This window comes from Phyllopteryx taeniolatus, chromosome 3 (assembly GCF_024500385.1).
Source record: "Phyllopteryx taeniolatus isolate TA_2022b chromosome 3, UOR_Ptae_1.2, whole genome shotgun sequence".
Taxonomy (NCBI): domain Eukaryota; kingdom Metazoa; phylum Chordata; class Actinopteri; order Syngnathiformes; family Syngnathidae; genus Phyllopteryx; species Phyllopteryx taeniolatus.
The window spans coordinates 12,817,580-12,839,530 of NC_084504.1; the positions used below are offsets into that span (position 1 = coordinate 12,817,580).

The 21,951-nt window shown below is 40.7% G+C and overlaps 2 protein-coding genes across 5 annotated transcripts in view; one reads left to right on the forward strand and one right to left on the reverse strand.

Moving 5' to 3' along the window:
- kntc1 (kinetochore associated 1) overlaps positions 1-14,190 on the forward strand; it is a 64,773-nt gene extending 50,583 nt beyond the window's left edge. For 3 of the 4 annotated variants that reach the window (XM_061766967.1, XM_061766965.1, XM_061766969.1), the window contains 11 exons: positions 61-185; positions 1,214-1,349; positions 2,239-2,334; positions 3,202-3,258; positions 3,356-3,410; positions 3,488-3,554; positions 3,636-3,765; positions 7,686-7,775; positions 8,249-8,403; positions 13,614-13,692; positions 13,805-14,190. In XM_061766967.1, coding sequence (XP_061622951.1) covers positions 61-185; positions 1,214-1,349; positions 2,239-2,334; positions 3,202-3,258; positions 3,356-3,410; positions 3,488-3,554; positions 3,636-3,765; positions 7,686-7,775; positions 8,249-8,403; positions 13,614-13,692; positions 13,805-13,840 — 1,026 coding nt within the window. In that variant the 3' untranslated portion in view covers positions 13,841-14,190. The remainder of the gene's footprint in view (positions 1-60; positions 186-1,213; positions 1,350-2,238; positions 2,335-3,201; positions 3,259-3,355; positions 3,411-3,487; positions 3,555-3,635; positions 3,766-7,685; positions 7,776-8,248; positions 8,404-13,613; positions 13,693-13,804) is intronic. The other variant, XM_061766966.1, reaches the window with a different exon arrangement.
- A 5,727-nt stretch (positions 14,191-19,917) lies between these two features.
- LOC133475858 (hydroxycarboxylic acid receptor 2-like) lies at positions 19,918-21,203 on the reverse strand. The gene has a single exon (XM_061769290.1). It carries the CDS (start codon positions 21,147-21,149, stop codon positions 20,175-20,177), a length of 975 nt encoding a protein of 324 aa, XP_061625274.1. The 5' UTR covers positions 21,150-21,203; the 3' UTR covers positions 19,918-20,174.
- Positions 21,204-21,951: the final 748 nt, after the last annotated feature.

Here is a 21,951-nt window from a genome sequence, read left to right on the forward strand (position 1 = left end):
CGGTAGGAGCAAAGCACCCATGGAAGTGCTGTCTGTGGTCTTATGTTCTCCCGCCGGTAGCCTCTCAGCAAATCCGGGCCTCGTCTCACCTTCTGCCATCGAACCCGAGCGCTCCTTTGCCTCGTCCGGCTCGCCGACGGCGCCACCCTGGAGGCCCAGTTGAAGATCCCCATAGCAGAACTGGAGTAAGCCACCCCACGGTTTAATGACAGCAGACTCAGTGTTTTGGGAGCTATTTTTCACAATCTCAAAATTTCAAATATTTTTTGTTATTCCACATTTTCTATGACGTTCCCAAATGAATGCAAACATTTTCATATTGACCTTCTACTTCCACATTTTCTTCACCAATTGAGAACATTCCAACTTTAAAGGTCCCATATTTTGGCTATTCAGACCTCCATACAGTGACTCTGTAACATGACTTAATATAAAAGTGTCAATTTCATTTAAATAAACACCTTTGTTTTGTCATATGAGTGTCCAGAGAAGGCTCCTCTCACAGCTACGTCTGTTTGACCCAGTTTTGTGTCCGCTTTGTCCATATTTGGCTAAGACCGCCGCCTTTCCTCTGATTGGTTGCTCCTGTGTAGAAGACCCATTTGTGAGAGCACGCGTTTGTTATGTTGACAACGCTGGCTTGGGAGCAGAGTGGTAGGAGGAGATCTTTGCTAGTGGCGTAGATAAGCTCGAGAAATTCGAATGACCTGATTTCCAGCCCGGTCCCTATCCCCCACAAATAGCCGGGGTGCACTGGAACTAAATGGGCCTCATTCATGAGCCGCTGCCGTCAGTTGAGGTGTTAAACATAAATATTCAGCTCACTCAGGACATCTGTGGAGCTATTAATGACATTCCCAAAAAAATGAAATTTCATTGTTTCCAATTCTGAGATATTTTACATATTTACCTCCTTCCCTTTTCTTTAACAATTTTAAACGAATCCAATTTAGCAATGTTCAGCTCATTCAGGACATCATCACATTGACTAAATTCCCAAATTTTTCAATATTACACATTTTCAATGACTAAATTGCCAAATTCATGGAGACATTTTGAAAATGTACATCTTTTTTTCAGTTTTTATCAATCGCACATTCACCAATTCTTCCACTTGAATTAATTCCCCAGCATTTCAGTCAAGTTGAGCTATTCAGCTTTCACATGCAATTTCGACAGAAACTGTAATTTATAATTTCATACGTATCTACAGCTACCACCTGAAATGCTACGTCTTTGTGTCCCGGCTGGAGGCGCTGAACATTCCCTACACGGTGCGGTCGTTCCTCCGCAGCCCCAAAGAGGGCTTGATCAAAGGTCTGTGGAAGAACCACAGCCATGAGCCACAGGTACATTTGGGTTGGGAGCCCCTTCCTTTGTTTCGTCAATAAGAATTTGTTGCATAATTTTTTTTCCACGAACATAGGTCCATGCATATACAACCCCAATTCCAATGAAGTTGGGATGTTGTGTTAAACATAAATAAAAACAGAATACAATGATTTGCAAATCATGTTCAACCTATATTTAATTGAATACACTACAAAGACAAGATATTTAATGTTCAAACTGATAAACTTGATTGTTTTTAGCAAATAATCATTAACTTAGAATTTTATGGCTGCAACACGTTCCAAAAAATCTGGGAGAGGTGGGGAAAAAGACTAAGAAAGTTGAGGAATGCTCATCAAACACCTGGTGAACAGACTAATTGGGAACAGGTGGGTGCCATGATTGGGTATAAAAGGAGCTTCCCTGAATTGCTCAGTCATTCACAAGCAAAGATGGGGCGAGGTTCACCTCTTTGTGAACAAGTACGTGAGAAAATAGTCCAACAGTTTAAGGACAATGTTCCTCAATAAATTCAATAAATGTACTGTCTTCATTTATTGAATTAAATCGATTGATTATAATAAAATAAACACACACCAGTAAAGCCAACCATTTTACATATACATTCAACAGTTTTGTATTCATCAAATAATAGGTTGATATATTTGTTGCAAATGTTAAAATAAAAGTCTAATAAATAATTTTTCATGTACCGATAGTTTTTTCAATTTAATTTGTCATTAATGAATAGTTTACAGGTTAATTATCAATGATTAAATCAACTATTTGTAATTGAATTTAAAGATAGTATTACAATAAAGTATTATATATATTTTCAAAAATTGATTAGTTAAATACAATTACATTAATTATAAAGAAAACAGTTACAAGGTTTTGTGTTTTCAGGCGGTGTGCTTGGTGGCAGACCTGTGCCTGGAGTACAAAGTGTATGACCCTCAGCTGTGGAACAGTCTTCTTCAGAAGATGCTTTGCTTCAACTTGGTCAGAACATTCAGATTTAAGATAGCGTACTTACACATACAGTATTTATTTTCCTTTTAGAAAGCAGGCGTTTATTGGGGACCCCACCCCTCCAAATTACCCCTCTTTTTTCCTGACTGATTTTGAGCGCCACCTGTGTCTCATTTGACACGATCTACTGCTTTTGTGTCTGATTTTTACTCTCAAACCCAATGTACGACGTTTTGGTCTGATAATTGGCCTGGTGTGTAATGAGCCCTACCCTAGTGATCCTGTCTAATTTCTAGTCTCACCTGTGTTTCTACAGAACTGACCAACTACTTTATGGGCTGATTATTAGTCATATCACTTTTTGTACTGATTATTCGTCTCACCCGTGTCTCTTCAGATCCAACCTATTGCTTTCGGCTCAGATTTTTTAATTTCTTTTAGACCTGTATTGCTGCTTTTGAATGATGCAAGTCTACCCTATCTTTTGACCTGACTTACTGCTTTCGGGTCTGCTTATATGTCTTGTCTGAGTCTCTTCAGACTTAGTCTACTACTTTTGGGTCTTATTACTCTCACCTGTCTCTTTCCAGACATGACCTGCTGCTTTTGGGTCTCGTTACAAGCATCACCTGTGTCTCTTTAGACCCTAACTACTGCTTTTGGCTCTGTTTTCTCACCTGCATCTCTTCTGATCCAACCTTTGCTCTCACCAGTGTCCCTTCAGACCAGACCAGACCCCATCTCTGAGTTTACTATTTATTCCGTACGATAGTGCCTGTAAAATTAGATACTTATTACCCTTTTTTTTTTTATAATTTTTTTTTTACTAACTGGACAATGCGTTATTTGAGGAAATACACTTTTTTAAGAATACAATGTATGCTCCTCTATCCTTAGATTAGCGATCTTCAAAAGGTGCTCGAAACAGTGGTTGCCATGCCAGTCCTGTGGGAGGTAGTATGTCGGAATTAAAAAAAAAAATAAAAAAAAATGTATACAATAAAAAGACATCTGGCAGGCTTCATGAGTTTTCGCACTCTCTCGTCTCCAGATTTCTAGTTTCTCCAGGGCCTGGAAGAGTATGCTACTAGCACCTTTTGTCTCAGGTATTCTTTCAGTGTCATGTAGTTTAGTTCATATAATGCTAGTATAGAATAGTAATGTATATGTTCTGTTTCGTTAGCAGCCTCTTTACCATTGAGTGTGGATCAACAAGCTACACTCTACAGGAATTTTGTTCTCCTTCTAAAGTATACCCTCTTCTTGTGTCTTTATATCTACTGTGTGGATGTAGATTTGTATTTTTTAATTTCCTTTCTATTGACCCCAAGGTGTCCACTGTTGTTAAACATGGATCTGATAGGAATCGCCAAAGGCTTCGCCCAGTTCAATCTGTTGGCCTTCGCCCTGGGAACGCTCCTGCTCATCCCTTGTGCCAGCAAAAGAGATCAGCAGGTTCAGGTGACCAATGCGAAGTACTTTACATTACATACAAGAAATAAGTATCTCATTGATATCTGGTGTGTTTATTTTGTCATTTTAGGAGTCTTTGTTTTTATGTAACTCTGTAATTATTCCCAGGGGTCCACATAAAAGTTTTGGTCTGGTTCTCAAATGAGCATCAGAGGTTATTGCTTGGTGGTCATTTTTCCCGACCTCACTGGGATGTACTTGAAGTACGTACTGTAGTTGTGTAAAACCTAAAAAGACGAATTCATTTACACCAAATTTGGCCTCAGTCGGAAAAGGGTGGAGTGCCCTCTCCAGGTCGGGGATGAGATCCTCCTGCACCAAGTGGAGGAATTCAAGTATCTTTGGGTATTGTTCACGAGTGAGGGAAGAATGTAACGAGAGCTCAACAGGTGGATCGGTGCAGTGTCTGCAGTGATGCAGACTTTGTATCGGTCCATTGTGGTGAAGAAGGAGCTAAGCCGATAGGCAAAGTTCTCGATTTATCGGTCGATCTACGTTCCTATCCTCACCTATGGTCACGAGCTGTGGGTCGTGACCGAAAGAACAGATCCCGGATACAAGCAGCCGAAATGAGTTTCCTCCGCAGGGTGTCCTGGCTCTCCCTTAGAGATAAGGTGAGAAGCTCTGTCATCCGGGAGGATCTCAGAGTAGAGCCACTGCTCCTCCACATCGAGAGGAGCCAGTTGAGGTGGCTCGGGCATCTGATTAGGATGCCTCCCGGACGCCTCCCTGGTGAGGTGTTCCGGGCATGTCCCACCGGGAGGAGATCCCGGGGATGACCCAGGACACGCTGGAGAGACTCTGTCTTCCGGCTGGCCTGGGAACGCCTCGAGATCCCCCCGGAAGAACTGGATGACGTGGCTGTGGAGAGGGAAGTCTCGGCTTCCCTGCTAAAGCTACTGGCCCCGCGACCCGACCTCAGATAAGCGGTAGAAAATGTATGGATCGATGGAGACTAGCATGATCAGAGATCTTTTAAAGGACGATTCCAGTGATGTGTTATTTTCCTGTGATATATATTGAGACAGTTATAAATCTTTCAATTGTGGTCAAGATTTTTTATTATTGATGATTATTATTATTATTGATATTATAGATTTTTTTTTAATCTGAGTTTCGAACTTTCTTTATCTTTATCTTTATCCTGCCTTCAAAAGGTCGGTATCATCAGAAAGCTTACAAACCAGAAACACATGTAGTGAGTTTCTGGTGTAGCACAAGCTCACGGCTCGGCTAAACTGAACTAAGAAACAAATCAATTCTTCAAGTGATTCTATTCAGTACGTTTATCCAAAAGGCAGAGGTGGGAGTAAGTCTCAAGTGATAACCTTCAAGTTTTAAGCAAGTCACAAGCTACTGTGGGAAAAAATTTTGGGCAGTTACCCAGATGTTGGAGGTTTACGAATGTGAAATAAAAATTGGATGGGCTGGGATAGAAGTGCACAGCAATATATTATTTAAAGATGTCCTTTTCACGAAAAAACGTGGGAAAACGCAGAGAAAGTACTAAATCCTTTGGAGAAGGACTCGGCCAGCAAGAAAAATAGACGTATTTCGGTTCTGCTTCATTCGCCTCTCCGCTGCGCCTTTACCGTGAACCTTCCTGCAATACTGTGAACTTTCCCACAATATCGCAATAATTATTGTACCGTGAGATTAAGACCGAGATAAAACCGAGCCGTGAAATTTAGATACCGTTACCTCCTACTATTTACCGCTTTTGGGTCTGATTTTCAGTCTCATCTTAGTCTCTCTGGTCCAGACTTACTGCGTTTGGGTCTGATTATTAGTAGTAGTATTAGTAATGGCGGAGCTAGACTTTTATCCTTGGGGTGGCCGGGAGGTGGCCAAGGCTATTTCAGGGGGTCCACAGACTATGACAATGAATTGCAATCAGAATCTCTAAATGTTGCAATGTACATACTAAGCACACAGAAGATGAGGTTTGTGTGCATAAATTAAAGTTAAAAAACGTTTACAACACAATATACACAGAAACACAACTGCAACAATTTTTCAATAATCCCAGAGTAATCCACTCACACACATAATATTAATATTCAAACTTTCAGCTACTCAGTGGTTACCAACTGGTTTTGCCTCAGGACACAAAATCTAACTTGGTCATTAAGTTACAACCCAAATTTTTGACATTCCTTAGCAACTCAAATTTATTTCACAAAAAAATACCCAGTAATACAAAAGCCTTTATGCACTGATGAAATCAGTTTTATATATATCAAATATGAAATAAAAAGGCACACTTTTTATTAAGTAAATAAAAAGGCAGACTTCTTGAATAAAATAAAATAAAACTGACAAAATACTTAAATAAAAAGCAGAATTCACCTGAAATACAGGTAAGCTATAACTATTTTAAACAAGCTAAACTGGTGATACTGGTGAAATTTCAGAAATCAAACTCTAAAATATAAAGGCAGAATTAACTTGAATTACAATATTTATGCTTTTTAAACAAGTTACACTTGTGAAGGTCATTAACAGCACTTTTGTGATGCCCTCAATCCCTGACGTTTTCTTTGAAAGCACTCCACTAGTTTTTTTTCTGAAGTGTTTTTAGCTAGCCTGTTGTGCAGTACATAATGCATGAAATAAGATGCTGCATAGAAGGAAACAAAATGCAACAGCAACACTTTTGACACTGTAGCAGTGTCAGTTTTAAAGCTTTTAAAATAAACAAACATTTAGAGACATAACAAAGGGCAAAAACGTGAACGATAATCCCCCACCCTCCTTCACGTTATATTTCATTTCAGCCAACAGAGCATGAAACAGCTAGCTGGCCGATTGTCTGCTAGTTTCATTCCTCTAAAAGCATTAGAGAATCATTTTCTTCTGTGGCGATTCTTCTTCTTTTCTCTCATATATGTGGATTACAACTCTTTGTGGTACATACCGCCAACTACTGTACAGGAGGGATTTAGCAGTCAAAAGGCGTCACTGATTTCAAAATGCAAACGGTTCCTTTCGACAAGACATGCAGGTGCCGTGATAGATCAATCATCTGGGGGGGGGGGGGCACCTGGGGGGTTCAATCAAATTTCAGAGGGGTCCAGTGCTACCCCGGCCTCCCCTCTGGCTCCACCCCTGATTATTAGTCTCACCTGTGTCTCTTCAGACCCAACCTATTGCTTTTGGCTCAGGTTTTTTATTTGTCTTTTTATTTATTTTTTTCGTTCGTACTAGCACTAGTTTGCTCGGCTACATAACGTTTTGTTGCCTGCTTGTGAGCCGTATCCTATTAAAAGTATGTGAACATACCTCAAGCAATCCTTAAATGAATGTCCTCTCCCGAGCATTGGTGATCACCACGGCACGTTTTCCCCCATTTTGTTCTTATAACACACACGATATGCGATCCATGTTGTTGTGTATCCGGTCGCGTTTGATTTGACAAGATGAAGCCCTGTGATTGTAAAATACGCGTACGGTGGTATAGGATACAAGATTTCATTGCAGTAGTCTGACAAAGTGCAATCGTGAAAGAGCAAATTTGTCTTGTCGTCTGATCCAGGCATTATGTGTTGTCTTTCTCAGACGTGTTGTCTGTCCCACACCGCTGACATGTTTTTTTTTATTTTTTAATAACTTTATTGGCGGTCAGATATTTACAGTACTATGTCAAAAGACACACGACAAAGCTAAAAATAAACTAGCTTTTGGATTCAAATATACTGTACACGATGGCCACGCAGAGTAAATGTCTTTTGCGGAGCCGATCAATGACCTTATTGATCGGATCGGCCAATTATGACATTAAAACCGATCAGCATAAAATGCTAATTGCCGATACCGATGAAGCCGATCAGATCGGTGTAAAGTCTAGTTTTTACTGTTAGTCTGGCAAGTCAATTGCTATTGGTGAAATTGCTTCTTGGTGTGTGCAGGGCTTCCTTTCTGTGCATGACCCACTCATTGTACTGGATCAGCAAGAGGAGCTCTTGAACACAGGAGAATTCGCCGGTATCCCTTCACAGGTGAGTTTTCACATCATAATTACTATTATTGAATTGACTTTTTATCCCTTACTGTTGCCGAGCAACAAGTGCCAGCTGTTGTTTTTAATGAACACTGGCGATTTGTGCATATTCATCTTCTGCGTGAATAAAGCTGTGAAAGAGGAAACTAAAAGCTGTCAACCAGTCAGATGGCGAGAAGATTCTCAGGCGGTGAAGACACGTGATAAGAGCATTATTGCTATTTAGCTGGTAATAGTCAGAATACATTATATAGACTCAGTTATGTGATAAATAACAAAAAAACGCAAGTAATTGAAGCCGCCCCAAAAAAAAATCTAAATTGGGAATCCCAAAACTGTATATCATTTAAAACTCATACTGCAACATTACCCTTAAATAATAAAAAATGTAAAAAAGGGGCTTGGAGATTATTTTATTTGGGGGGAAATTGCACATGTGACACGCAATTACTGTATCTTCTGACTTTTCAGGTCAGAGAGACCGTGTTGACATACATGATCCAGCACGGTCAACACAGCAAGCTAGTGAAGACCAATCACTTCACGCACCTGAAGAAGTTCATGGTTACCAGCCGCCAAACGGACAAGGTGAAGGACCTTATCAAAGACCTGATCAACCACAACTGGTCAGTACTTGTTCTTCAGGCTTCATGGTGTCTCTTGTTGTTTAACCATGTTGCCATGACAACCACTATGTAGTGTGTATTGCTCAACCAGATATTTCCTCTTTTGTGATTGAGTAATCCCCATATGGTTAACCGCCTGCTTACATGGTGGGAGAAACCAAGGCAGACACTTTGAATAGTGTTTTAAACAGTACATTATTAAAACATACGCAAATATAGACCCTTTCCAAAAAAGTTGAATATCATGGAAAGGTTTATTTATTTCCATAATTCCATTAAAAAAGTAAAACTTTCATAGATTATAGATTCAGGGCCCACAATTTGAACAATTTCAAGCATTTATTTGTTTATTTTTATATACTTGGGGCTTCCAGATCATAAAACCCACAAAATCAGGAATTCCAAAAATTTGAATACTGTGAAGAAATCACCATTCACTTCTCAGTTTCTGTAGAAAAAAAAGAAATAAGGGTCACATTAAATCAATCGAAATATGGTACTTTCAAAACAATATGTTAATCTTCTATACCTGGGTGGGAAACCCTTTGCGCTGTGACATTGATGTAGTCAGCCTGTAGCATTGCCTGGGAGTAATGGAAGCCCAGGTTTCCTTGAGGCTTGCTGTCAGTTCTTCTTTGTTTTTGGGTCTGGTGCCCCTCATTTTTCTCTTGATAATACCCCATAGATTCTCAATGGGGTTTAGATCCGGCGACTTGGCTGGCCAGTCAAGCACTGTGATGGCATGGGCATCAAACCAGGTTTTGGTACTTCTGGGAGTATGGGCAGGGGCCAGGTCATGCTAGAAGATTAAATCTGCATCGCCATACAGATCCTCTAAAACATTCTGGTAGACTGTTGCGGTGACCTTGGATTTAAGAACGCAGAGATTACCAACAGCTGCACTGGACATTGCACCCCAAATCATGACTGACTGTGGATTTTTCACACTGGACCTCAAGCAGCTTGGGTTCTGTTCTTCACCCGTCTTCCTCCAAACCCTTGGACCTTGATTCCTGAATGAAAGGCACACTTTACTTTCATCAGAAAAGAGGACTTTGGACCACTGGCCAACAGTCCAGTCCTTCTTCTCCTTGGCCCAGTTGAGACGCTTCCTACGTTGGCTCAGGCTCAGAAGTAGTTTGACCCGAGGAACCTGACAGTTGTATGAATGTGGTGGTTTTTGAAGCTGTGACTCCCGCCTCATTCCACTCTGCTGGATTCTTTAATCTTCTCTGTTTGATAATCCGCTGAAGCCCACGGTCATTCCACTAGACTTTACATTGATATGCTTGGACACAGCACTCTGTGAACAGCCAGCCTCCTTAGCTATGAACGTTTGTGGCTTACCCATCCTATGGAGGGTATCAATGATGGTCTTCTGGCCAGTTGTCAAGTCTGCAGTCTTCCCATATTGAACCCAATATTGAACTAAAGCAATTTAATGACACCTGGGGAAACCTGTGCAGGTGCCTTGAGTTTAGTAGATGATTAGTGTGTGACACACAGTTTAAAACATTTACGGCCTGCACACAGTACACAGTATTCAAATGTTTTTAATTCCTGATTTTGTGGGTTTCATGAGTTGGAAGCCCAAATTATGTGTAAAGAAACAGAAATACTTGAAATTGTTTAAATTGTGGGCCCTGAGATTTTTAGTCTCACCTGTGTTTCATACTGCTTTTGGGTCTAGTTTGTCTCATCTGTGCCTCTTCTGACCTGATCTACTGTTTTTGGATCTTGGTCCAGGTCTCACCTGTGTCTTCTCAGACGCTACCTAGGAATCCAGTGTCCATTGTCTAGCTACCCTATCTTATGCTTTTGGGTGTTATTTGTAATTTCACCTGTTTCTTTGGACCCAGCATACTACCTTTAAGTCAGATTTTTTTTTTTTTTTTTATCTCATCTGTATCTCTTTAGGCCCAATCTATAGCTTTTGTCTGATTACAAGTTTCAGCTATGTCTCTTCAGACCTGATCTACTGCTTTTGCTTTTTTGTTATTAGTCTCACCTGTTTGTCTTCACACGCGACCTACTGGTCAGAATCAGAAACCCCTTTAATTGCCAAGTATGTCAAAAACAAGAAATTTGTCTCCGGTAGTTGGAGCTGCTCTCGTACGACGATAGACTTTTGACACGTAAAAACACACTACAGAGAGTAACTTAGCCTCGAGCAATTTAATGGCAAGAGGGAAGAAGCTTTTGGAATCTGTACTTGTTTTAGTTTGCATTAAATCGATAGGGCCTGGCTGAGGGAAGGAGTTGGAAGAGGTGCTGACCAGGATGTGGAGGGTCCAAGAGAATTTTGCATTTCCTTGTCTTAGTTCTGGCAGCGTGCAAGTCCTCAAGGGTGGGTAGGGGTGTACCGACAATCCTTTCAGCAGTTTTGATTGTCCGTTGCAGTTGGAATTTGTCCTTTTTTGCAGCAGCACCAAATTGGGACTATGACGGGAAAATCTCGGGAGTTGGTTGACATGATGATTAGGAGAAAGGTTGATATATTGTGTGTCCAGGAGACCAGGTGGAAAGGCAGTAAGGCTAGAAGTTTAGGGGCAGGGTTTAAATTATTTTACCATGGTGTAGATGGGAAGATAAATTGAGTCGGGGTTATTTTAAAAGAAGAGTTGGCTAAGAATGTCTTGGAGGTGAAAAGAGTGTCAGATCGAGTGATGAGGCTGAAACTTGAAATTGAGGGTGTTATGTATAATGTGATTAGTGGCTATGCCCCACAGGTAGGATGTGACCTAGAGGTGAAAGAGAAATTCTGGAAGAAGCTAGACGAAGTAGTTCTGCGCATCCCAGACAGAGAGAGAGTCATGATTGGTACAGATTGTAATGGACATGTTGGTGAAGGAAATAGGGGTGATGAAGAAGTGATGGGTAAGTACGGCATCCAGGAAAGGGACTTTGAGGGACCGATCGTGGTATACTTTGCAAGAATTGGAGTAATATGCTCTGATTGCTTTGTTTTGGTTGGAACCCCAGCTGCAGCTGTTTATTGCTCCTTTGGGGGAGTCCGTCAGAAGACCTTTACAATAGCCAAGTCTACTTGAGATAAAGGCATGGATTAGCATCTCTTGGTCTGCTTGGAACATGCAGACCGTCACTCTGGATATGTTCTTCAGCTAGTAGAAGGCTGTTTTAGTGATTGATTTGAGATGACTATGTTGAAAGTCAGGTCGGAATCTGTCAGCACACTAAGGTTTTGGACTTGGTGTTAAAGAGAGTGACTTCAAGTATTTATTAACAGCAATCTTCTTTTATTTACTGCCAAAAACAATTACCTCGGTTTTGTTGTGGTGTAATTGAAGGAAGTTTTGGTTCATCCAGTTATTTGTTCTAGACAGCGACACAACACATCAACTGAACTGTAGTCATCTGGAGACACTGCTAGATATAACTGCGTGTCATCTGCATAGCTATGATAGTCAACGTTAAGGTTATGAAGAATTTGACCTAAAGGTAGCATTATACAGGCTGAACATAAGGGGTCCAATAACTGACAATGAGGGACCCCATATATCATTGCCATTAGATGAGATTGAACACTTACACGAAATAACTCCTTTTCTCCAGGTCGGACCTGAACCATTGAAGTACTGTTCCATTTAGTCCTTCCCACGTTTCCAACCTGTTCAACAGTATGTGATGGTCAACTGCAGGGGTGCCCAAACATTTTTGCCCCAAGATCTACTTTTCAAGCAGCCAACCTCCCGCGAACAACTTTTTTTTGGGGGGGTGGGGGCCGCGACCATGTCTCCGGTTTGAGAGCGCAGAGCGCTACCAGTGAGCTAAAATTCTGGGCCGTCGACACAGCTCAGCACCAATGTATGTGTATGTACCTTGCATCACCGCATGAGCCAATTTTTGCACAACACAACATAATTAACAACGTAATTTTTTTTTGTCATTACCTGAGTTTACTCCGATGACTTGCACTGAGTGAATCAGCCAGGGATGCGTAGTCAGTGTCGTATTTTCCATGCACAGTCCTAAAATGCCGCTCCACATTTCCGTTCTTTGGTAATGCGATGGCGGACTGGCAGATGAGGCATATGCATTTCGAAAATGTCATCGTGAAAAAATACTCTTCGTCCCATTCCGTATGAAAGTGGTAAGTTTTTGTCTTCTTACTTGGTCCAGCTCCCCCACTCATTTTTATACCCTTTCTTAAGTTTAAGCGAAAACACCGAGATTAAAAATTGGAGGTAACTCACTGACTAGCTTGTTAGTTTTGACACACTTGGCGCCATTGTTTGCGCATCTGCAGTTACCTTTTAGCAGCGTTGTTTGTGCATGTGTGTCAGAAAAATTCAGACATCATGGATTATATATGTATATCAATCAAGCAGCGGGATGGATGATAGGCTGATGTCTTTTTTTTTTTTTATGTCATGCGATCTACCAATACTACCTTCGATCGACGCATTGAACACCCCTGGTCAACTGTATCAAACGCCGTACTGAGATCCAACAATACAGGAACTGACACGTTTCCCGAGTCATTGTTTGATCTTATATCATATAGCACTTTGGTAAGAGCTGATTCTGTACTGTGATGTGGTCGGAAACCTGATTGAAATTTGTCGAAATGTCCATGTGTTACGTTTAAGTCATTGCTGGATTGATTAAAAACCACTGTCGAGAATCTGATATGAAAGGGATGTTTGAGACGGATCTTTAGTTTGTTAACATGGAAACATCCAGTGTTCTCTTTTTTAGAAGTGGCTTAATGGCAGCTACTTTCAGAGGTTTCGGAAACTCGCCTGACTGAAGTGAGCAATTGATTGTTCGCTGCAAATTGGTGAGCACAGACTTTGCAATAGTTTTGAAAAAGTCATATGGTATTGACCCAAGACAGCTCATTGATGGTTTCAGTTGCTGAACAGTTTTATCTACAGCTTTTTGGTCAACTGTATCAAATTCTGACAGTAATAGAGTATTTCCCAGGTGGTTTTAGGTGTTGCATCATTTTATTTGTTTGTATCATTTATTAGTCTCACCTGCATCTCTTCAGAAACTGTCTGCTGCTTTCACGTCTGATTATTTGTTTCTCCTATGTCTACCCTTTCTAGTTCTTTTGTGTCTGATTATTAGTCACCCATCTGTTCAGACCAGACATATATAACATTTTCGTTGGTGCACAGTATTAAAAGTGTTGTCTTGAAAATAATGTAACATACTGTTTATGAGTAATTTGATGTGCTCCTCAGTCGGGATGACGCTCACTCGCTGGCTCAAGAGTACATGAAACACACAGCACATGGAGACATGACAAATGGAGGCCTCCAGGTAACAAAATGATTGTTATTAAATCATAATAAACCATTATTGCCATTCATTATCTTGCACACACACACAGATTTTGATGTTCACTTAAATTCAAATGATTTTCCCCTTCTAGGAACTTCTTACCTTGCAGAATGGAGTTTCTGGCTAATGTTTTTCCCACTGTAATTTTGTAATCTTATCTTTGGTCCCTGTTTCCTGTTCAAATAAATGTTCTTACTGTTCACTTTTGTAATTGAAAGTGACATTCTTGGAGTCTTGTGTACAGTAGGTGAGCACTGCTAAAGTCTTATGTCAAATTCTGTGACCATATGTCAAATACAGTGACTATATATCAAATACAGTGCAATGTATTACAAATAGAATAGACCATATGTCAAATATAATAATGATGGTACGTCAAATGCAGTGAACTATGTGAAATACAGTGGACAGTATGCCAAATACAATGACCATATGTGAAGTACTGTGAACATTACATTAAAGACAGTATGTTTAATATGGTTACTGGTCAGTATATCAAAAACAGTTGCCGTACATCAAATACAGTGCACCATTTGGCAAATGCAGTGACCCCATGTTATATACAGTGTACTATGTCAAATACAGTTACCATATGTCAAATATTGCATATGTCAAATATTGTGAACCCTATGTTAAATACAGTTGACCATATGTCAAATACAGTGGACCATATAAAAAACAGTTGACCGTATGTCAAATACAGTCGAGACTATGTCAAATACGGTGGACCAGATGGCAAATAAATTGACTTTAAATCAAAAACAGTTGACAAATATCAAATACTGTGCACCATATGTTAATTACAGTGATCGTATATTAAATACAGTGCTCCGTATGCCAAATATAGTGGACTGTATGTGAAATACAGTGACAGTATATCAAATACAGTGGCCGATTTGTCAAATTCAGTGACCGTATGTCAAATAGTGACTATAAAATATGAGTTGATATACAGTATATCATGTTAAATGAAGTGACTATGTCAAATACAGTGGACTCTATGGCAAATACAGTGATTGTATGTCAAATGCAGTAGACCATATGTCCAAAACAGTTGACCATGTGTCAGATACAGTGGACAGTATGTCAAATGCAGTGATTGTATATTAAAAAAAACAAAACGTTGACATACATCAAATACAGTGCACAATATCAAAAACTGGACACTATGTCAAATACAGTTGACTGTCAAATACAGTGAAGTTGTATCAATTATAGTGGACCGCATGTCAACTACAGTGACTGGATGTCAAATACTGTGACATTTAGTCTTCAATGAACCAAACATCCATGTTTTGTTTCTTTTATGTGGTAGGAGGTCAGAGTACACAGAGAAAACTCACGCAAGCACAGGGAGAACATGCAAACTCCAATGCTGAGAGTCACTCTCACAATTAAAAATTACATTTTACATTATATAGTATGTAAAAGGTAGTCCTTAATATATTACATTCTAACTTTTTACACAAAAGGAAAGTGACTTAGTTTATGAATAAATGTAAAGGAAATTGAGAGTCAACATAATTTGTCAAGCTGTTTGTGGTTTATTGTTTTTAGGCTTCATTTTTTCGACAAAAATATATCTTGTGTGTGAGTGAGCTTTATTCTTAGAATTGAACATTTTCTATGAAATGCACACTTTTTTTCTTTCCTCTCGACGTGTGACCCACCTAAGGAGGAAGCGTGCAGTTGCCATCTTTTGAATGAACGAAGTGTGATGAACGCACAGTTGGCGGAAACGTGCTCTTTATTTCATACTTCATTTCAGTGTATGTTTTTGCAGAAGCAGTGCAAGTGCAGGGATGAGTTAGCAGACCAGGGCTGGGCAAACTGTTGAGCCTGGTCATTTGTAGATGAGGTTTAAAAAAAAAAAAAAAAGTATATATTTTTTTGTTTTATTATTGAGGATTATTCATGTATAATTAATCAACTAATTATTTAATACAATAAAGTTACAAAATGATAAATGTGTTTGTAAAATTATTTTTTATTTCTTTATTTACAATAAATTAGTTAACACATACAGGTATGAGTTGTTTTTTCAAAACTACGATAAAAACAGTGGAAAACAGCAAATGAATTTGACAAATATAACTTTGTATGATAGTTATTATTAATTTATAATTAATTAACTCTATTTGCTGAAATAGTTACAAAATATGTCTAAATTGTTTGCAGTTTAAGTTTTTCTTTATTTACAAGAAATTATTTGAGCTAAATGAATAAAAAATACATACAAAATGAATACATTGTACAACCCCAATTCCAATGAAGTTGGGACGTTGTGTTAAACATAAATAAAAACAGAATACAATGATTTGCAAATCATGTTCAACCTATATTTAATTGAATACACTACAAAGACAAGATATTTAATGTTCAAACGGATAAACTTTATTGTTTTAAGCAAATAATCATGAAGTTAGAATTTTATGGCTGCGACATGTTCCAAAAAAGCTGGGACAGGTGACAAAAAGACTGAGAAAGTTGAGGAATGCTCATCAAACACCTGTTTGGAACATCCCACAGGTGAACAGGCTAATTGGGAACAGGTGGGTGCCATGATTGGGTACAAAAGGAGCCTCCCTGAATTGATCAGTCATTCACAAGCAAAGATGGGGCGAGGTTCACCTCTTTGTGAACAAGTGAGTGAGAAAATAGTCGAACAGTTTAAGGACAATGTTCCTCAACGTACAATTGCCAGGAATTTAGGGATTTCATCTTCTACGGTCCAGTTTCAGAGAATCTGGAGAAATCACTGCATGTAAGCGGCACGGCCGAAAACCAACATTGAATGCCCGTGACCTTCGATCCCTCAGGCGGCACTGCATCAAAAACAGTTATCAATGTGTAAAGGATATCACCACATGGGCTCAGGAACACTTCAGAAAAACAATGTCAGTAAATACAGTTCAGCGCGACATCCGTAAGTGCAACTTGAAACTCTACTATGCAAAGCAAAAGCAAATTATCAACAACATCCAGAAACGCCGCCGGCTTCTCTGAGCCCGAGCTCATCTAAGATGGACTGATGCCAAGTGGAAAACTGTTCTGTGGTCCGATGAGTCCACATTTCAAATTGTTTTGGGAAATTTCGGACGTCGTGTCCTCCGGGCAAAAGAGGAAAAAAAACATACGAACTGTTATGGACGCAAAGTTCAAATGCCAGCATCTGTGATGGTATGGGGCTGTGTTAGTGCCAATGGCATGGGTAACTTACACACCTGTGAAGGCACCATTAATGCTGAAAGGTACATACACGTTTTGGAGAAACATATGCTGCCATCCAAGCAACGTCTTTTTCATGGACACCCCTGATTATTTCAGCAAGACAATGCCAAACCACATTCTGCACGTGTTACAACAGCGTGGCTTCGTAGTATAAGAGTGCGGGTACATTGAAAATGTGTGGCGCATTATCAGAATCAGAATCATCTTTATTTGCCAAATATGTCCAAAACACACAAGGAATTTGTCTCCGGTAGTTGGAGCCGCTATAGTACAACAGACAGTCAATTTACAGAACACTTTGGAGACAGAGATATTGACAAAAAACAATTGTGCAAAAAGATGCAGAGTCCACTAGCGCTTAGAGCAGTTCGAATGACTAATATTGCAATAGACCGGTGCAATGACCATTGTGCAAGGGGCGCTGAGACTTCAAGGAGTGTATGCTGTTTAAAGTGACGAGTAGTGTGATAATCTGTTGTAATGGAATTATAGGTTAGGTGTTTAATAAGTTGATCGCAAGAGGGAAGAAGCTGTTGGAATGTCTACTAGTTCTAGTTTCCATTGATCGGTAGCGCCTACCTGAGGGAAGGAGCTGGAAGAGCTGGTGACCGGGGTGCGGAGGGTCCGAGAGGATTTTGCACGCCCTTGTCTTAGTTCTGGGAGCGTGCAAGTCCTCAAGGGTGGGTAGGGGGGTACCGACAATCCTTTCAGCAGTTTTGATTGTCCGTTGCAGTCGGAGTTTGTCCTTTTTTGTAGCAGCACCAAACCAGACTGTGATGGAAGAACACAGGACTGATTCGACTACCGCTGTGTAGAACTGTCTCAGCAGCTCCGGTGGCAGGCCGTGCTTTCTCAGAAGCCGCAGGAAGTACATCCTCTGCTGGGCCTTTTTGAGGACGGAGTTGATGTTGGTCGCCCACTTCAGGTCCTGAGAGATTGTAATTCCCAGGAACTTGAAGGTCTCGACGGTTGACACAAGGCGGCTGGACAACGTGAGGGGCAGCTGTGGCGAAGGATGCCTCCTGAAGTCCACGATCATCTCTACAGTCTTGAGTGTGTTCAGCTCCAGGTTGTGTCGGCCGCACCACAGCTCCAGCCGCTCCGCTTCCTGTCGATATGCAGGCCGGATTCGAACCTCAGAACTGTGAGACAGATGTGCCATCCATTCATTTACCGTGCCGCCCACTCCTAAATTCATGCAACAATTATTACGAACTATAATAATAATAATACCAATAATAATTAGTAACCAGTTATTTAATCAAAAGACATTTAAGAAGTAACTATTTGTAAAATAGTTGATTTCCTTATTTTTTTATTTTTTTATTCACAATAAATTGCCAAACTATTAAATGAGATTTATGGATTTAAAAAAAAATGAATGAATACATTTGATTTGACCAATTTTGGGGCCGAAAACTGCTTAAACAAATATTACTACCATAATTATTACTTAGTAAAATAACCAATTATTTTTTAGTCATGTTTATTTTATGTGTTTTAAAATTATGTTCCTGTTTTTTTTTTGTTGTATTTGTTTTTTTGTTTTTTGTTGTTGTTTTTCTTTACACAATAAATCAATTAACAAATTATTTAAAGTCCCTGTATGGAGAAACTAAATGTCTTCTAAATTCCATCCATCCATTTTCTTTTACCGCTTATCCTCACGAGGGTCACGGGCTGCTGGAGCCTATCCCAGCTATCTTCGGGCGAGATACCCTGAACTGGTCGCCAGCCAATGGCAGGGCACATAGAAACAAACGTTCATTCGCCCTCACATTCAGACCTAAGGGCAAGTCAGAGTTTCCAATCAACCTACCCCGCATGTTTTTTGGGATGTGGAGCAAACCGGCGTGCCCGGAGAAAACCCACGCAGGCACAGGGAGAACATGCAAACTCCACACAGGTGGGGCCAGGATTTGAACAAGAACTGAACAGAACTGTGTGGCAGATGTGCTAACCAGTCATCCACCGTGCCGCTCTTCTAAATTCCACACCACAGAAAAGTGTTGTTTACAATCCTGCTAAATTTGAATGATTAAAAAAAATGTTTAAAAATATATAAAAAGTGTAGACCTCCAAATCATGAAAAATCAAGCCATTGTCTCTGTTCTCAAACTTTGTGGACGTGTCCCCTAAATGCGCAAAACTATGCACCTCAAAACAATTCCACCGGGTCATCATGGGGCTTTCCACACTGTGATGACAGGTGCTAGCCACCAGGTAGGTCCTGAGCTAACAGGCTTGGGCCTAGTAATAATAACTTGCAATTGATAACCACTGATGCAAACAAAGGCACTCAAGTTCTTATATAGTGGGTGAGTGGGGGCTCACGCCCAATGCTGAAGTGCGTCACTGGGCACCGTTTTAGCCACAGACCAAAAAAATCCGGAAAACTGAAATAATGAAAAACAGTTTAACACAAAGTTTTTCGCGATACGGGCCGTAATTTGACCAATTTTTGTTTTTGTTTTGTCTTGCGAATGCAAACTTGACATATGAGCACTGCATTGTGGCAGTGAACTCATTTCACAGTAAGCAGAAGTTTAGCAAACGTTGAACAATTAATCAAAAAAGAGGCTCCAATGTGTTTAATGCCACTCCTATTTGAAGTATTCTGTCAAACTAAACAAAACAGATTTATATATTTTGTATTTAAAACTATTAAATATCTTTGCCTTAGTAAGGTCGGCTTAGCTTAATACTAACAAACAATGCAAAACATTTTATATGCTAACGTTTAGCATTGATAGTTTTAGTTTTAGAAGTAATTAATATTTGAACACAAGTGGTGGTACAACACATGTAGACAGATGATATAACAATAATAACAGGCATATTCTTTATGACTAATACTGCTGGGCTGGGAGGGATTAATGGCATTTCCATTAATTTTAATGGGAAAAGTTTATTTGAGGTGTGAGTGTTTTGTGTTATGAGCGTGGTCACAGAACGAATTAAACTCGCATCTCAAGGCACCACTGTATTTTCTCACATGTATAATGTATTTACAACCAAATCTATGAATTCACTTTACGGGGTCTTGAATGAGATAAAAGATGAAAAAAATTAAATGCAAAATGAATAGATACATTTTAATTCACCAATTTTGCAGCTACTTTAATGCAATGGCTTCTTGATGATGTAAATGTGAGGTGGATTAAAGGCTAAACCTTTGCCCCCCACCAAAAAAAGCACTATTTTTTAGGAAATGTGCCGCCTCGGTCACTCTAAATCTGGCTGCATGAGTGTGATCCGGTCTCCCGGGTCCTCTTCTCTATGATTTCGGTGGTGTCTGCAAGGGGCAGGTGCAGGGACTTCCTGCAGATGTTCTTGATAGTGGGGCTGGAGAAGTAGTAGACCACTGGGTCCAGGGCGCTGTTGAGATACGTGAGGCTGACGGTCATGTAGAACACCACGGTGAGGTTGTCCATGGCTTCACACACCTCTGACTCTGGCAGGGTCTGGATGGCCTCCTGGGTTTTGATCCAGATGATGAGCTGTGTGATGTTACTTGGCAGGAAACAGACGGCGAAGAGTACAACCACCACAGTAATGAACCACAACGCCTTCTTAATCTTGCCATGCTGGCTCAGCTGCCGCCCCCGCAGTTGGGCCACGATACGCACCGTACAGAAGAGGATCACCAGGAGCGGCATCCAGCAGGAGAACAGGAAATTGAACTTGTGCCACAGCCGGTTGCCCTTGGCCGAGGTCTCCACCAGGAAGCTCTCGCAGTAGTCTGAGCGGAGGTTTTGCAGGGTGAGGGTATTGGCCGTCAAGCACACGGTGAACAACCACAGGGCGGCTGCCCCACACATGGCCTTTGAAGGGCTCAAGGAGTTGACGCGGCTGTGGGGGTGCACCACGCGGACGTAGCGGTCCACCGCGATGGCCATGAGGAAGAGCGTGCTCCCGGTGCGGTTGAGCGCCAGCATGAACTGTGACACGTTGCACAAGGTCTGGCCGAAGTGCCACTTGACCCCCGAGCTGTAGTAGTTGGCGCGGAAGGGCAGAATCATGTTGAGCAGGAAGTCAGCCATGGCCAGGTTGAACAGGAGCACCGTGCTACTCTTCCAGGGCCGCAGGTGGAAGCAGAAGATCCACAGGGCCAGCCCGTTGCTCAGTGCCCCAAAGATAAACTCCAAGGACAGGAGGGTGGGAAGCGTGCGGACCAGAAGGGTCGTGGTGAAGTTGCAATGCATGTTGAGTGAGGAAAAGAAAAGCCCTGAGGAGTAAGAGTGCGCGTGCTTTAAAGAGAAATGTTTGCGCCTCTTTCAGTCACTTTCGTGTCAATTTGCACAGGAAGCCCCGAGTCGCTTCTGCTTTTTTTTTTTTTTTTTATGTCATACAATGACTAAGCCCTCGTTATGTTGTGTGAAAATGCGATGATTTTCAAATCCTTTTCAACCTATAGTCAACTACATTGACACAATATTTAATGTTGAAGCTGATAAACGTTTTTTTTTTTTTTTTTTTGCAAATATCCACTCATTTTGGATTTGATGCCTGCAACACATTCCAAACCAGCTGGGACAGGGGCATGTTTACCACTGTGTAACATCACCTTTCCTTTTAACAACACTTAATAAGCATTTAGGAACTGAGGACACTAATTGTTGAAGCTTTGTAGGTAGAATTATTTCCCATTCTTGCTTGATGTACAACTCACTTATCAAAGAGTACGTAGGATTCTTACCAAAAGTGTACATGCGCACAAAGCTGAAACTGGTGTACGACCAAAAGCCTATAAAATTGTGCATATGCAGACAGGCACACATGTAGGGAATTTTCCTTAATAAGTAAAAAATAACGCAACAAAAAGGAATTGCAGTCCATCGACAGTATTACTGCTACTATCTATCCATCCATCTTCTTCCGCTTATCCGAGGTGGGGTCGCGGGGGCAGTAGCTTTAGCAGGGAAGCCGAGACTTCCCTTTCCACAGCCACTTCCTCCAGCTCTTCTGAGGGGATCCTGAGGCGTTCCCAGGCAAGCCAAGAGACGT

What these genes read in the sequence shown, in the direction of transcription:
- LOC133475858 (XM_061769290.1), bottom strand. Translation starts at nt 21,149, where the DNA reads ATGCATTGCAACTTCACCACGACCCTTCTGGTCCGCACGCTTCCCACC.